This window comes from Carcharhinus amblyrhynchos, chromosome 3 (assembly GCF_965287045.1).
Source record: "Carcharhinus amblyrhynchos chromosome 3, sCarAmb.v2.hapA, whole genome shotgun sequence".
NCBI classification, from domain to species: Eukaryota; Metazoa; Chordata; class Chondrichthyes; order Carcharhiniformes; family Carcharhinidae; genus Carcharhinus; species Carcharhinus amblyrhynchos.
The window spans coordinates 137,400,430-137,416,749 of NC_137326.1; the positions used below are offsets into that span (position 1 = coordinate 137,400,430).

The window sequence follows — 16,320 nt, forward strand, 5'->3', positions numbered from 1 at the left end:
AAAACATTCCTCCACAAAAGAGTTTTATTTTGAAGTGTTTGGTGCTGACGTGGATCCGGGTTGAATGAGTGCTTTCAGGATGTGTCACCGGAGAAGGATTATGTTTGTAATTCGTCACCAACATGTTTGACAAGCCATGTTCTTAGCTCTGATTGGCTCAGCACAGGGGCCTTGTCAGAGGCACAGCAGAGGTGTGGCAACATCTGTTTAATCTGGCATTTCATTCCAATTGTTAGCTGGGAGTATTTGCGTCTGTATGTGTTTTACTGACAATACAAAGCAATGCTTTGAATTGAACGTTGAGGTTAGGCCGTGGGAGGGATTGCCTGGATGACGCTGGGGAGGAGGAGGGTCTGAGCAGCTCTCTGTTTCCTATCTCCCACCTGGTCTCCACCTCAAAGTGCAGCCCATTGAGAGTGGGGCGTTAGTGTGTTATCAAAGCTCACCCTCGATCTTTCAGTTATGAATCCACACTCTTAGTCTGAAAGCTAGAATGTTTGATCAATGTTTGAATGTGCGTGAGGGGGACCATGGTGTGGAGATGCCGGCGTTGGACTGGGGTAAATATAGTACGAACTCTCTACTCACCTGACAAAGAAACAGCATTCCGAAAGCTAGTGGCGTTTACTACCAAATAAACCTGTTGGATTTTAACCTGATGTTGTGAGACTTCTTACTGTGAGGGGGATTAGCAGGGGAAATACGTGGAGTTATGGGGATAGAGGCTAGGTGGGTTTGTTGTCAGTGCAGGCTTGATGGGCTGAATGGCCTTATAATGCACTGTAGGGATTCTATAATTGTATCAGTAATTGTGTGTAGATTAAAGACAAGGATAAGCTTAGTTTCTCAGTTTGTACCTTCCCAGTGGATAAGACATCCTGTTAACTGTAAAGTAAACATGTACAACACAGAAGGAATCAGTTTGGCCTATTGTGTCGATGCTGGCTTTTTGAAACAGCAGTTGTATTTATTACCACACCTTTTTTTTTGTCTGTTCAAGTTACTCACACCCACATTCCTGAACAGTTCCCTGTAACAATCACTTCAACCAGCTTTGTAGGTGTGTGTGTCTGAGTCTGTGTGCGTGTATGTGTGTGTGTGTCTGTGTCTGTGAGCGTGTATGTGTGTGTGTGAGACTGTGGTGTGTGAGACAATGTGTGTGTGTGAGAGACTGTGTGTGTGTGTGTGACGATCTGACAATATGTGTGTGTGTGTGAGAGACTATGTGTGTGTGTGTGTGTGTGTGTGTGTGTGAGAGACTATGTGTGTGTGTGTGTGTGTGTGTGTGTGTGAGAGACTATGTGTGTGTGTGTGTGTGAGAGACTATGCGTGTGTATGTGTGAGACAATGTGTGTGCGTGTGTGTGAGAGACTGTGTGTGAGTGTATGTGTGACGATTGTGTGTGTGTGTATGTGTGACAATGTGTGTGTGTGTGAGAGAGACAATGTGTGTGTGTGTATGTGAGACAATCTGTGTGTGTGTGTGTGTGTGTGTTGTGTGTGTGTATGTGAGACAATCTGTGTGTGTGTGTGTGTGTGTGTGTGTGTATGTGAGACAATGTGTGTGTGTGTGTGTGTGTGTGTGTGTGAGACAATCTGTGTGTGTGTGTGTGTATGTATGTGAGACAATCTGTGTGTGTGTATGTGTGTGTGTGTGTGTGTATGTGAGACAATCTGTGCGTGTGTGTGTGTGACAACGTGTGTGTGTGTGAGAGAGAGACAATGTGTGTGTGTGTGTCTGAGTCTGTGTGCGTGTATGTGTGTGTGTCTGTGTCTGTGTGCGTGTATGTGTGTGTGTGAGACTGTGTGTGTGTGAGACAATGTGTGTGTGTGAGAGAGACTGTGTGTGTGTGTGTGTGTGTGTGTGTGAGAGAGACTATGCGTGTGTGTGTGAGACAATGTGTGCGTGTGTGTGTGAGAGACTGTGTGTGAGTGTATGTGTGACGATTGTGTGTGTGTGTGTGTGTGTGTGTGTGTGACAATGTGTGTGTGTGAGAGAGACAATGTGTGTGTATGTGAGACAATCTATGTGTGTGTGTGTGTGTGTGTGTGGTGTGTGTGTGTGTATGTGAGACAATCTGTGTGTGTGTGGTGTGTGTGTGTGTGTGTGTATGTGAGACAATCTGTGTGTGTGTGTGTGTGTGTGTGAGACAATCTGTGTGTGTGCATGTGTGTGTATGTGAGACAATCTGTGTGTGTGTGGTGTGTGTGTGTATGTGAGACAATCTGTGTGTGTGTGTGTGAGACAATCTGTGTGTGTGTATGTGTGTGTATGTGAGACAATCTGTGTGTGTGTGTGTGTGTGTGTGAGACAATCTGTGTGTGTGTGTATGTATGTATGTGAGACAATCTGTATGTGTGTGTGTGTGTGTGTGAGACAATCTGTGTGTGTGTGTGTATGTGAGACAATCTGTGTGTGTGTGTGTGTGTGAGACAATCTGTGTGTGTGTGTGTGTATGTGAGACAATGTGTGTGTGTGTGTGTGTGAGAGACTGTGTGTGTGTGTGTGTGAGAGACTATGCGTGTGTGTGTGTGAGACAATGTGTGCGTGTGTGTGTGAGAGACTGTGTGTGAGTGTGTGTGACGATTGTGTGTGTGTGTGTGTGTGTTTGTGTCTGTGTGTGTGACAATGTGTGTGTGTGAGAGAGACAATGTGTGTGTGTGTATGTGAGACAATCTGTGTGTGTGTGTGAGACAATCTGTGTGTGTGCATGTGTGTGTATGTGAGACAATCTGTGTGTGTGTGTGTGTGTGTGTGTGAGACAATCTGTGTGTGTGTGTGTATGTATGTATGTGAGACAATCTGTGTGTGTGTATGTGTGTGTGTGTGTGTGAGACAATCTGTGTGTGTGTGTGTATGTATGTATGTGAGACAATCTGTGTGTGTGTATGTGTGTGTGTGAGACAATCTGTGTGTGTGTGTGTGTGTATGTATGTATGTGAGACAATCTGTGTGTGTGTATGTGAGACAATGTGTGTGTGTGTGTGTGTGTGACAATCTGTGTGTGTGTGTGAGTGTGTGTGTGTGTGTGTGTGTGTGTGTGACAATCTGTGTGTGTGTGTGTGTATGTGAGACAAGCTGTGTGTGTGTGTGTGTGTGTGAGACAATCTGTGTGTGTGTGTGTGTGTGAGACAATCTGTGTGTGTGTGTGTGTGTGTGTATGTGAGACAAGCTGTGTGTGTGTGTGTGTGTGTATGTGAGACAAGCTGTGTGTGTGTGTGTGTGTGTGTGTATGTGAGACAATCTGTGTGTGTGTGTGTGTGAGAGACAATCTGTGTGTGTGTGTGTGTGTGTGTGTGTGTGTATGTGAGACAAGCTGTGTGTGTGTGTGCGTGTGTGTGTGTGTGTGTATATACCCACTCATATCAGTCAATCGATATGAAGTCAATGTATAAGCCTTTCCTAATGTGGAACATTAAATGATGCAGGACAGGAAGTGAATTTAGCAACTGCTAAGTGAAAGAATTTGTGAAGATTGTTCCCTCGGGGTGAAAACGTTGTACCAGAGAGTCTAGTTCAGAATCTTCACTCTGTGAGATCTCAGGGTATAGCTGCTGATCTGTAACCCAGGGACTGGATTGATCCCTTCTCTGAACTCACTCCATCAGCAGAGTCTTCATGAGTGAAGCCTGAAGCTGCCCAAATGGATTGAATTCACATTAAAGGAAAGTTACTTATACCTATCAGAATATCCCTTTACCTTGAGGATTCGATAACAGGTTCCAGTGCAGTGCTGGCCAGCCTCTCACTAACATCCTCGGTAAACATCAGCTCACCCAATGTTCACTGCCTGTTTCCGAGTTTACACTAAGTTCTGTTGACCTATCAGCCCTCTGGTTGTTTGACCTGTATTGACCTATACTGATTAAGCAGCAGCTCCATTTAACATTCTCATCCTTCTGTTCAAACCCCTCAAAGGACTCACTCCTCTCAATTTCTCCTGCAGCCCCCAAACCCTCCAAGATCCCTGCACTCCTCCAAGTCTGGTCTCTCGAGCATCTCTAGGTTTAATTATCTTAACATTAGTGACCGTCCCTTCAGCTGCCTGGGCCCTATAAGCTCCAGATTTCCTTTCCTGAGCCTCTCTCCCTCTACCCTCCTCTTGTTCAAAACTTAATTTAGCTGCCCTAATATCACAGAATCAGAGAGTTCTTATGGTGCTGACGGAGGCCACTCAGCCCATTATGTCTGTACTGGAGCTCCAAATGTTTATTCTCACATCTCATTTGCTTATTTTCTAAAACACTTTAAATCTTTTCCCTCTCACTCTTGTTCCATTTTACGAGCAGGAACGGTTTCTGCCTGTCCATTCTGTCCAGTCCCTTCATGATTTTGAACATCTCTATCAAATCTCCTCTTAGCCTTCTTCTGTCCAAGGACAACAGGTCTAATCTCTCCAATCTGTCATCATAAGAGAGTGACGAAGGATGAGAGGTGACCTGACAGAGGTGTGTAAGATGTTGAGCGGTATTGATCGGGTGGATTCTCAGAGGCTATTTCCCGGGGCTGAAATGGTCACTACGAGAGGACACAGGTTTAAGGTGCTGGGGAGCAAGTACAGAGGAGATGTCAGGGGTAAGTTTTTCACTCAGAGGGTGGCGAGTGAGTGGAATCGACTGCCGTCGGTGGTGTTGGAGGCAAATTCGATAGGGTCTTTTAAGAGACTTCTGGATGAGAACATGGGAATTAATAGGATTGAGGGTTATAGGTAAGCCTAGTAGGTAGCGATATGATCGGCACAACTTGTGGGCCGAAGGGCCTGTTTGTGCTGTAGTGTTCTGTGTTCTATAACCAGCATTCTCATCTCTGGAACCATTCTTGTTAACCTCTTCTGCACTTTCTCCAATGCATTCACATCCTTCCGATAGGGAGGTGCCCAGAACTGTGCACAATATTTCAGCGAAGGTCTAACAATTGTTTTGTGTAAGTTCAGCATAACCTCCTCGTTCTTGTACTCTATGCCCCTATTAATAAAACCCAGAGTGCTATATGTTTTATCAACTCTCTCTCCATTTGCCCTGCCACTTTCAATGATTTGTGCACATACACACCCAGGTCCGTCTGCTCCAGCCACCTTCTAGAATCTTGCACCTTATCTCCTTTTGTGGCTCGGTGTCAAGAGTGAAATGCCGGATGTTTGGCTACATTAGAGGCACTGTGTAAATGCAAGATTTGCTGTTGCTTAGAGTTTGCATCTATACTGATTGTCCACAATCTCTGGATTTCGTGGTGTGATTTATTGGGAGGCTGGGGAGGGGGGTAAAGGGCAGGAGACAGAGGATTGGCATTTGCCCACTGATCCGTGGTTTAAGTTCACTGCATGGAATTTCTCTAAGTTGCGTAGAGCAACACGCACCCAGTTACCAACCCAGAATTGTATTCATATAGCTGGCGTTGGAAAGGTACAAGACGTTCAGCCCCAGTATCAGGAGGTGGGAAGAAGCCACCTCTTAATCAGGCTGTTTCTCACAGTCGCCATTTCCCACCACAAAGGAGTCACCTTGTTGGGAACATCTTGTAATTCACTTATGTTCTGCTCAGTGCAGTCAGTCACCTGGACAACCTCCAGAGCTTTTCCTAAGGGCTTTTTCTCAGGCTTAGAAGGCTTTTTCTAAAGAGATTATGTGGATATCTTTTCTAAAGAGGTTTTAGTCTCGGCCAGCAGTTTTGTGGGCCCGTTGATCCCACAGACCAAATGGTCTCTTAACATCTCCTGTAAAGATGGATCAAATTTACAGTGCCCTGAATACCCTCCCAATCCAGAGCCTCCCTGAAAGTAGGATGAAATTTATATCTCTACATGATGATTGAAGGTTGGGATTAAGATGGTCTTTGACCATCTCCACTATCTGGTCAAAACCTTGGATGGGATTTTCCTTCCCCTCTGTGATGTGTTTGTCAGTGGCAGGAGGAAGTACACTGCCCATTGGTGACAGATCATTTGGTCCAACTGCTGTCATCGGGGTGTCCTGTTCATCTCTCACCGTCAAGAAACCCACGGCAGGGGTGCGCCATTGGAGCGACCGTAGAACCTGCCCCCGTAAATGTCAGCAAGATTCTGGCCCCCACGCCTGGACCATCAGGCGATGTCAGACTCCTCACCAGGCTGGAAGTTGGTGGGTTACAGACTGTGAGTAGTCACACCTTTGCTTTCTCCTTGGTGGCTCCAGCTGAGATTCGAAGAACATAAGAACATAAGAAATAGGAGCAGGAGTAGGCCATCTAGCCCTTCGAGCCTGCCCCGCCATTCAATAAGATCATGGCTGATCTGTCGTGGCTCAGTTCCACTTTCCCGCCCTCTCCCCATAACCCTTAATCCCCTCTCTTATCAAAAACCCATCAACCCGCGTCTTAAAAATATTTAGCGAGGCAGCCTCCACCACTTCAACGGGCAGAGAATTCCAGAGATTCACCACCCTTTGAGTGAAGAAGTTCCTCCTCAACTCCGTTCTAAACCGCCCCCCCTTTATCTTGAGGCTGTGCCCCCTAGTCCTACTGTCTTTTTTGAGCGGGAAGAGTCTCTCCACCTCTATCCTATCCATCCCATTCATCATCTTATACGTCTCAATGAGATCTCCCCTCATTCTTCTAAACTCTAACGAGTACAAGCCTAGTTTATTCAGCCTCTCCTCATAGCTCAACCCCCTCAACTCCGGTATCAGCCTAGTAAACCTCCTCTGCACTCCCTCCAAGGCCAAAATATCTTTGCGCAGGTGCAGCGCCCAAAACTGCACACAGTACTCCAGCTGCGGCCTCACCAATGCCCTATACAGCTGCAGCAAGACCTCCCTACTTTTATATTCAATCCCCCTCGCTATGAAGGCCAGCATCCCATTTGCCTTCCTGACCCACGTCCTCGCTCCTGATCAGCTCAACTCTGCGCACGGTCTCTCCATAGGGTCCGGCCTGATCTTGTGGCCCTCAATGGATTGTCGTCTTAAAGGGACCACGTTACCACTGAAAGAGAGGGGAGAATGAGGAAGGACAAACTAGTTGGCACTGGAGTGAGGAGCAGCCCTTGAACACATCGAGAAACAGCTCGGTGCAGTGTCTGAATACTTACAAATCAGCCCCAACAATCCATAAACACAAGACAGCCTGGCAGAGTTTTGTTTTATAACTTTAAATTTGGTTGCCATGGCGATGCCGAGATTCTGGGTTGAGTGGGTCCATTTAGGATAATCTGTCTTTGTTTGTGATTGGTCACTGGTACCTCTGAAGACTGTGTTCTCAGCTCAGATTGGCTGATCTGGGAGGCTTGTCGAAGGCAGGGCAGGGGTTGGGCTGAGTGAGTGTTGAGTGTGATATCTGGTTTCACTTTATTGTGTGTGCGTGGCTGTATTCCCCGTATTTGTGTGTGCCTTTATGTCTCCGCCTTTGTGACATCGAGTGAGTGCAAGAACCGGAAAGACTTGTAATCTTACAACACCTTTTTGTGACTCCAGGATGTCCCAAAAGCATTTTGCAATCGATGACGTACGTTTTGAAGTGTAGCCGTGAGTGGAATGTCGGAAATGCAGCAGCCAGTTTGCGTACATCGAGCTCACAAGAACAGCAACAGGGTAAAGTAGGGAGGTCTTGCTGCAGCTGTATAGGGCATTGGTGAGGCCGCAGCTGGAGTACTGTGTGCAGTTTTGGGCGCCGCACCTGCGCAAGGATATTTTGGCCTTGGAGGGAGTGCAGAGGAGGTTTACTAGGCTGATATCGGAGTTGAGGGGGTTGAGCTATGAGGAGAGGCTGAATAAACTAGGCTTGTACTCGTTAGAGTTTAGAAGAATGAGGGGAGATCTCATTGAGACGTATAAGATGATGAATGGGATGGATAGGATAGAGGTGGAAAGACTCTTCCCGCTCAAAAAAGACAGTAGGACTAGGGGGCACAGCCTCAAGATAAAGGGGGGGCGGTTCAGAACGGAGTTGAGGAGGAACTTCTTCACTCAAAGGGTGGTGAATCTCTGGAATTCTCTGCCCGTTGAAGTGGTGGAGGCTGCCTCGCTAAATATTTTTAAGAAGCGGGTTGATGGGTTTTTGATAAGAGAGGGGATTAAGGGTTATGGGGAGAGGGCGGGAAAGTGGAACTGAGCCACGACAGATCAGCCATGATCTTATTGAATGGCGGGGCAGGCTCGAAGGGCCAGATGGCCTACTCCTGCTCCTATTTCTTATGTTCTTATGTTCTTATGTTCTTAAAGAGCAGATAACCTGTTCCCTGTGATGCTGAGTGAGGGATTAATATTAGCCAAGGCATTGTGGAGAACTACCCTGCTCTCTGTCAAATGGTGCCACAGGATATGGTCTTGCTTTAACCTCTTGTCCCAGAGGCAGTACCTCTGACAGTGCAGCACCCTCATATCTTGGCAATCTTCCCTTAGAGATTGGAGGATCCAGAGGATGGGTAACAGTCTGACAGATCGCCAAAGATCATCACTCCGTCCAGGACTGTGCCATCTTTCTCGCGAGGAGGGTTGGCATCTGCAGCAGCAGGGAGTGGGGTGGGGGGAATATTATGAACTCCTTCGCCAAAAGAAAACATGAGTGGAAGAGGGGCAGGGAGAACGGTGAAATTGACCCACGTCCATTGGGTATCAGACACAAGTATTCCTCTTGATGTCAATCTTGAGCTCCGAGCATTCTAACTCAGAAGCAGAAAATGACAATCGCGGAGCGAAAGCCAGTCTCTTAATTTTTGGTTGGATGACATTTTGCGATTGTCACACAGGTTTACCTGGTTTTGGTCTTCCCAGATGCTGGGCTACCTACTCTAACCTGTATTTAAACAAGTCAGGTAGTCACCCTGTTGTAATGCCAGCGTAACCCCAGCTTTGTGTGAGGCAGTTTGTATCTTTTTCACTAAGTAAAGGGAGTCACTTAAAGGAGACAAGACGCAGGCACAGTTTGGATGACAGGCCAAAGTAACAGGGTGCCTCACCTCAGCTCTGCACAAACCCCCTTTTCAAATTCTGTGAATAACATCTCAGAAACATCTCCAATCATTAAATTATGGAAAACGGTTTAAAAATGAATCTCAGTTCTGACTGAGGAAATTCCAGAGTTCCTGATCATAAAATATAGAAAGATTTGCATTTCTATAGCGTCTTGCACATCCTTAATGCACATTACAACATCTGTCACACTTTTGAAGCCCAGTACTTGTTGTAACGAAGGAAAATGCAGTAACCAGTTTGTGCACAGCAAGCTCCCACAAACAACAATGTGACAGGATAGTTAGTCCCTGTTTATTTAATGTGTTGGCCCAGGGAAAAGGAGAGAGCTTCCCTTCTCTTCTGCAAATAATATTATCTCTTGCCTCAGAGTCAGAAGATTGTGTTTATATTTATTAGTGTCACAAGTAGGCTTATATTAACACTGCAATGAAGTTACTGTGAAAATCCCTGAACTCCGGCGCTTGTTCAGGTACACTGAGGGAGAAATAGCATGACCAATGCAGATAACCAGCACATTTTACGGACTGTGGGAGGAAGCCAGAGCACTCGAAGGAAACCCACGCAGACACGGGGAGAATGTGCAGACTCCACGCAGACAGTGACCCAAGCCAGGAATCGAACCCGAGTCCCTGGCACTGTGAGGCAGCAGTGCTAATCACTGTGCCACCCGTCCCACTTGTGGGGTCCAGTCCCCCTCCAGAGACTACACCGACACTCTCCAGGTCCCCGAGAGAGTGCTGCACCGTTAAAGGTACCATCTTTCAGGTGAGGTGTTAAATGGAGGCCCCACCTACACATGATATAAAAGCCCTCAAGGCAATATTTGAGTGAGAGCAGAGGAGTTCTCGCCCCATCCTTGAGGCCAATATTTACAGATCTGTAGAGCTGCCTTGTTCTCTGTGCTGACCTGGATGATGAATTCATTTGTCTCTCACCAGGTTTGAAACGATTACTAGGGACATCTGACACTGACCAACACATTGAAGAGATGAAGAAGGAGAAAGAGGAAATCCAGAAAGAGAAAAAGATGACGGTGATGCAGTTGTTCTGCTCTTCCACCTATCGACAACCCATCATCGTTGCCCTAATGCTGCACATTTCCCAGCAATTCTCTGGAATTAATGCGGTGAGTAACAATAACATCACTACTGCTGACTGCTCACCACTGTCACACATTCCCAGGACAGGTACAGCATGGGGTTAGATACAGAGTAAAGCTCCCTCTACACTGTCCCCCATCAAACATTCCCAGGACAGGTACAGCACGGGGTTAGATACAGGGTAAAGCTCCCTCTACACTGTCCCCATCAAACACTCCCAGGACAGGTACAGCATGGGGTTAGATACAGAGTAAAACTCCCTCTACACTGTCCCCCCCATCAAACACTCCCAGGACAGGTACAGCATGGGGTTAGATACAGAGTAAAACTCCCTCTACACTGTCCCCCCATCAAACACTCCCAGGACAGGTACAGCACGGGGTTAGATACAGGGTAAAGCTCCCTCTTACACTGTCCCCATCAAACACTCCCAGGACAGGTACAGCACGGGGTTAGATACAGAGTAAAGCTCTCTCTACACTGTCCCCCATCAAACACTCCCAGGACAGGTACAGCATGGGGTTAGATACAGAGTAAAGCTCCCTCTACACTGTCACCCCATCAATCACTCCCAGGACAGGTACAGCACGGGGTTAGATACAGAGTAAAGCTCCCTCTACACTGTCCCCCATCAAACACTCCCAGGACAGGTACAGCATGGGGTTAGATACAGAGTAAAGCTCCCTCTACACTGTCACCCCATCAATCAGTCCCAGAACAGGTACAGCACGGGGTTAGATACAGAGTAAAGCTCCCTCTACACTGTCCCCCATAGGCAATCTCCTATCCCTGGTGCTGTGAGGCAGCAATGCTAACCACTGTGCCACCATACTGTCAATGTTGTTGTTCTGAAATAGCCCAGCAAGCAGCCACTGATGAGAACTGTCCACCTTGTATTGATCCACACCCAATAATATGGTGAGAACTCTCATCCTTCTCCTCAGCCATGGGATTGTTTACATTAACAGGGCAGAGAGGGTCTCGTTCAAAAGATATTGCTGAGCGTCTGGCAGCTCAGTCCTCAGTAATGCACCAGGTGTATTTGTGAAATTCTGGTCTCAGTTGTCTGGAGTGTTCTGTTACTCTATAAGCCAAGGCTGGACCACACCTTCAAACAGGCAGTCAGGGGAGCAGGAATGTGACCTGAATCAAGTTATTCAAATGTTGGGTTTCTTTAGTGCAATAATATTGCCAAAAGTTAACATTTTCTATTAAAAAACACTTAATTTCTGCTCACTTCTCCTTTCCATTATATTCCTGTGCCTGCGCTACTCTGTCTGGTTTTCTACTTTAATTTGAATACTTCTCCACACATTCACTTCTCCTGTCAAACTTTTGACCCAATTCCGTTTTGCTTTCTCTCAGTTGTCTTTCGGCTCAACTTTAAAACAGGCCAGGCTTTTTGATTGGGTTGGATTCGATCGACACAGGAGCAATTTAATTTCAACATCTACAGCCAGGTTCTCCAGCCTCGTCCGCAGCTGGGATTCTCCGTTCCCGCTGCAGTGAATGGAGATTCGGTTGAGTGCCAAACTCTCTGTTCTCACTGGCAGCGTCGGCGGGACTTAACTACCCGGAGAATCTTTCCTTAGCCTTGTGAAATCCGAGACAACCCTTAACACATAGTCTTGTCAGAGGATCCAAGGGGCAAGGAGGATTACATTTCACCCTATCTGTTGTCATGCATTGCCTGAAACGGTGGTGGAAACAGATTCGGTGGTAACTTTCAGAGGAGAATTAGATACATTTGTGAAAGGGAAAAAGTTGCAGGGCTATGGGAAAAAAGGTGGGACTAAACGCATAGGTCTCATAAAAGAGAACTATAGGATCCCTACACTGTAGAAGGAGGCCATTCAGCCCATCGAGTCTGCACTAACCACAATCCCACCCAGACCCTATCCTCATATATTTACCCTTCTTCTCCCCCTGACACTAAGTGGTAGTTTAGTATGGCCAATCAACCTGATCTGCACATCTTTGGACACAAGGAGAATGTGCAAACTCCACACAGACAATGACCCAAGACAGGAATCAACCAGGGTCCCTGGCACTGTGAGGCAGCAGTGCTAACCACTGTGCCACCCCATCTTTCAGACAGCTGGCACAAGCATGATGGGCCGTATGGCTTTTTCCTGTGTTGTGTGACTCCTGCCTGACTTCACTGTCCAGTGAGTGAGCTCAAGCGAAGGAAATTAAGATCTTAATTTCAAGGGGCAGCTTGATAAATACTTGATTAGGATGGGAATAGAGGGATATGATCCCTGGAAGGGTAGGGAGTATTAGTTCAATCGGGCAGCATGGTCAATGCAGGCTTGGAGGGACGAAGGGTCTGTTCCTGTGCTGTAATTTTCTTTGTTCTATGTTCAAGGACACAGGATTGTAATCTCAACTCATGGGAAGCCAGTTGGATGTTCTAGCTCTCTGCATACTGTAACAACCCTCTCTTCTTATTCCCTTTAGATATTCTACTATTCGACAGCTATTTTTAAACAGGCTAACCTGTTACACCCAGTCTATGCCACAATCGGAGTTGGAGTGGTCAACATCATCTTCACTGCAATTTCTGTAAGTACTCAGAATCTTTTGGGAATCTTTCTTTATGAATAAAAGAGACAAGGATTTCTGTCAGCCCCTGTTACAACCAAAGGCTCTACAGTTAGTGAAATGCTTTTGAAGCACATTGTTGGGCACAGTAGCACAGTGGTTAGCACTGCTGCTTCACAGCTCCAGGGTCTTGAGTTTGATTCCTGGCTCGGGTCACTGTCTGTGTGGAGTTTGCACATTCTCCTCATGTCTGCACGGGTTTCCTCCGGGTGCTCCGGTTTCCTCCCACAGTCCACAGATGTGCAGGTTAGGTTGATTAGCTATGCTAAGAAATTGCCCCTTAGTGTCTAGGGATGCATAGGCTAGCAGGATTAGTGGGTATAATATGTAGGGATATGGGGGTAGGGCCTGGGTGGGATTGTGTTCAGTGCAGACTTGATGGGCTGAAGGTTCTATGATTGTTCTAATGTAGGAAACATGGCAGGCAATTAGTGCCCAGCAAGATCCCACAGACAACAATGTGATAATAACCAGAAAAGCTATGTTTAGTGCTCTCGTTTAGGGGATTCATTTTGGAGAACTCCCCTGCTCTTCTTTGAAATAGTGTCATGGGCCTCAGTTTAACATCTCATCTGAAAGACGGCACCTCTGACAGTGCAGCACTCCCTCAATACTCCGCTGGGACCTCAGACTGGATTTCTCACTGAGTGAACATCCACTGTTGTCTGCGGTGAAAAGTTCTCACAAATTTACCGCTCTCTAAGTAAAGAAATTTCACCATAACTGAGTCCAAAGTGTCTGATCCATTATCCTGAAGCTGTAACCCCAAGTTGTAGACTTTCTAGGCTGGAGAAGAAGCTCTGAGTACCTAATCTATCAAACCCTCCAAAAATGTTGTAAGTTTCCATGAGTACAACTATCGTCTGTTTGAGTTCCAGTTATTAAACATTCATCGGACACAAAGGGCAGAATCTTTCAGCCACACTCGCCCCAAGACTGGAAGATTCCGCCCGAGGTCAGGAGATCTTTACATGGTCCGTGTCCCACTAACTATGATTCCCAAGGTGGGCGGAAAGGGAATATTCCACCCAAACTTCCTTCATAGGAAATGACCACTTCCAGCTAGAAGGACAAGGGCAGCAGATACCTGGGAACACCCCCCACCTGCAAGTTCCCCTCCAAACCACCCACCATCCTGACTTGGAAATATATTGGCCGCTCCTTCACAGTCGCTGAGTCAAAATCCTGGAATTCCCTCCGTAACGGCATTGTGGGTCAACCCACAGAACATGGACTGCAGCGATGCAAGAAGGTAGCTCACCCCCACCTTCTCAAGGGCAACCATGGATGGGCAATAAATGCTGGCCCAGCCAGCGATGGCCATGTCCCATCAATGAATAAAAAAAAATTGGTCTTTAATCATCGGAATCAATGTCATGAATTTTCGTTGCTGCCCCTCTGAGATGATTCAGCCCATGGACAGGGCATGCTACAGATACTATCAAATTGCTCAGTGGGTGCCAGTGCAGATCAGGAATGTCCCAGGACTCATTGTCGTTCTGTGCAGAGGTCGCTGTTCTCAGTGTGTGCAATGTTCAATGTCCTACAGTTAATTCCGGTGACCCTGAGAAACTCAGCACGGTAGCACAGTGGTTAGCACTGCTGCTTCACAGCTCCAGAGTCCTGGGTTGACTCCTGGCTCGGGTCACTGTCTGTGTGGAGTTTGCGCATTCTCCTCGTGTCTGCGTGGGTTTCCTGCGGGTACCCCGGTTTCCTCCCACAGTCCAAAGATGTGCGGGTTAGGTTGATTGGCCACTCTAGGAAATTGCTCCTTAGTGTCCAGGGATGCGTAGGTTAGAGGGATTAGTGGGTATAATATGTAGGGATATGGGGGTAGGGCCTGGGTGGGATTGTGTTCGGTGCAGACTCGATGGGCCGAAGGGCCTCTTCCTGCACTGTAGGGTTCTATGATTCTATGATTCCCTATAGATAGTGGACATCATGGGAAAACAGCAGCTGAACCATTAATCCCCTATCTCTTCGCCTCTCTCTATCGATGTTGCCGACACACTGAGTTTTTCTCAACGTTTTCTAATTTTATTTGAAGATTTGCAGCATTAGCAGTATTTTGCAATGTGGTTTTTGGCTTTCAGGGTGGAGCAAGTTAATAATTTCTGATAGCTTGTTTATTCTAATCACTTAGTTTTTAAGATCGGAACATTTTGTGAAGGCTGAATTGAACAAATAGACTTAGAGTCAGCAATACTTGAAAACATTAGCAGGAAAGGAAAAATAGAAGGTGCGTTTGTGTGATAAGATCAGCTCACCATAATCTTCTCAAGAATAATTACTCAGGAGTAATAAATGCTGGAATTATTAGCAGCACTCACATTCTACCAAAGAATAAGAATAATGTTGAGTAGCTTGCTAATATTAATCATCTGGACTCAAGTGTCAAGTGCTAACGGATCCAAAAGTGTAGATAGAGAAAGCGTTTCCTCTGACTGGGAGTGTGTGGATATGACATTACAATTCGAGAAGGCTTTGAGGGAGTGAACTCAGGAAATAATTCTTCAATCAGAGAGTAATGAGATTCCGGAACCCTAACCCAACATGACTGTGGATGTGGAAAGTAAATTGGAGATTTTAAGACTGAGGTAGATGGATTTTTGTTGGCTGCACAGAGACATGGGCCAAAGATAGGTAAATAGAGTCGAGGGATAGATCAGGTATGATCATTGAATAACAGAGGGGCTGAATGGCCTGCTACTATTTCTCTGTTCTAAGGTTCACCAGGTGTTGGTATATCGGGAAGTATCCCTCAGCATGAGCCATCGGCTTGAGTAGGAGGAGAGGAGACCTACCAGATATATGGACACGGTGGATAAAGAGATCCACATTCAGTCCCCAGGTTGTGGCTGGATGAATCAATGGTGTGGTGTGTGAGCAGCAGCAGTGTTGCTGGGGGCTTGGCGACTGGAGGGATTGCTCTGATCAGTGTGTCTCTTTAGGTCTTCCTGGTAGAACGTGCTGGGCGCCGCTCACTGTACATAACAGGTATGGCTGGGATGTGCTGCTGTGCCATTATAATGACTGTTGGACTGGTTTTCCAGGTGAGTAAGATTGAGAGACAAAATCGAGAACATAGAACATTACAGGCCCTTCGGCCCTCGATGTTGCGCCAACCAGTGGAACCAATCTAATGACCCTCTAACCTAAACTATTCCAATGTTATCCCTATGTCTATCCACTGACTATTTGAATGCCCTTAAAGTTGACGAGTCCACAGCTGCTGCAGGCAGGACATTCCACACCCTTACTACCCTCTGAGTAAAGAACCGACCTCTGACATCCGTCCTATAATTACCACCCCTTAATTTAAAGCTATCATTTACATCAAAATACATCAGAGTGGCACAGTGGTTAGCACTGCTGCCTCACAGCACCAGGGATCTGGGTTCAATTCCCCGCTTGAGTCGCTGTCTGTGTGGGTTTCTGGTTTCCTCCCACAGTCTGGTTAGGTGATTGGCCATGTTAAATTCTCCCTCAGTGTACCTGAACAGGCGCCAAAGTGTGGTGACTAGGGGACTTCATTGCAGTGTTAATGTAAGCCTACTCGTGACATTTCAACTTTAAACTATAACTTTAAACACCTGGCTCCATGAGGTAGAAACCTCCCACCCCCGGGGCTCTAAATATTGGCCAGAATTTTCCTCCTCCCCTCCTCCTGC

The 16,320-nt window shown here is 46.6% G+C and overlaps 1 protein-coding gene across 1 annotated transcript in view; it reads left to right on the forward strand.

Moving 5' to 3' along the window:
• LOC145341170 (solute carrier family 2, facilitated glucose transporter member 2-like) overlaps positions 1-15,810 on the forward strand; it is a 39,380-nt gene extending 23,570 nt beyond the window's left edge. Inside the window, exons 7-9 of the mRNA XM_080186090.1 lie at positions 9,884-10,071; positions 12,506-12,610; positions 15,601-15,810. Of these exons, the coding sequence (XP_080042216.1) occupies positions 9,884-10,071; positions 12,506-12,610; positions 15,601-15,792 (485 nt within the window). The 3' untranslated portion in view covers positions 15,793-15,810. The remainder of the gene's footprint in view (positions 1-9,883; positions 10,072-12,505; positions 12,611-15,600) is intronic.
• Positions 15,811-16,320: the final 510 nt, after the last annotated feature.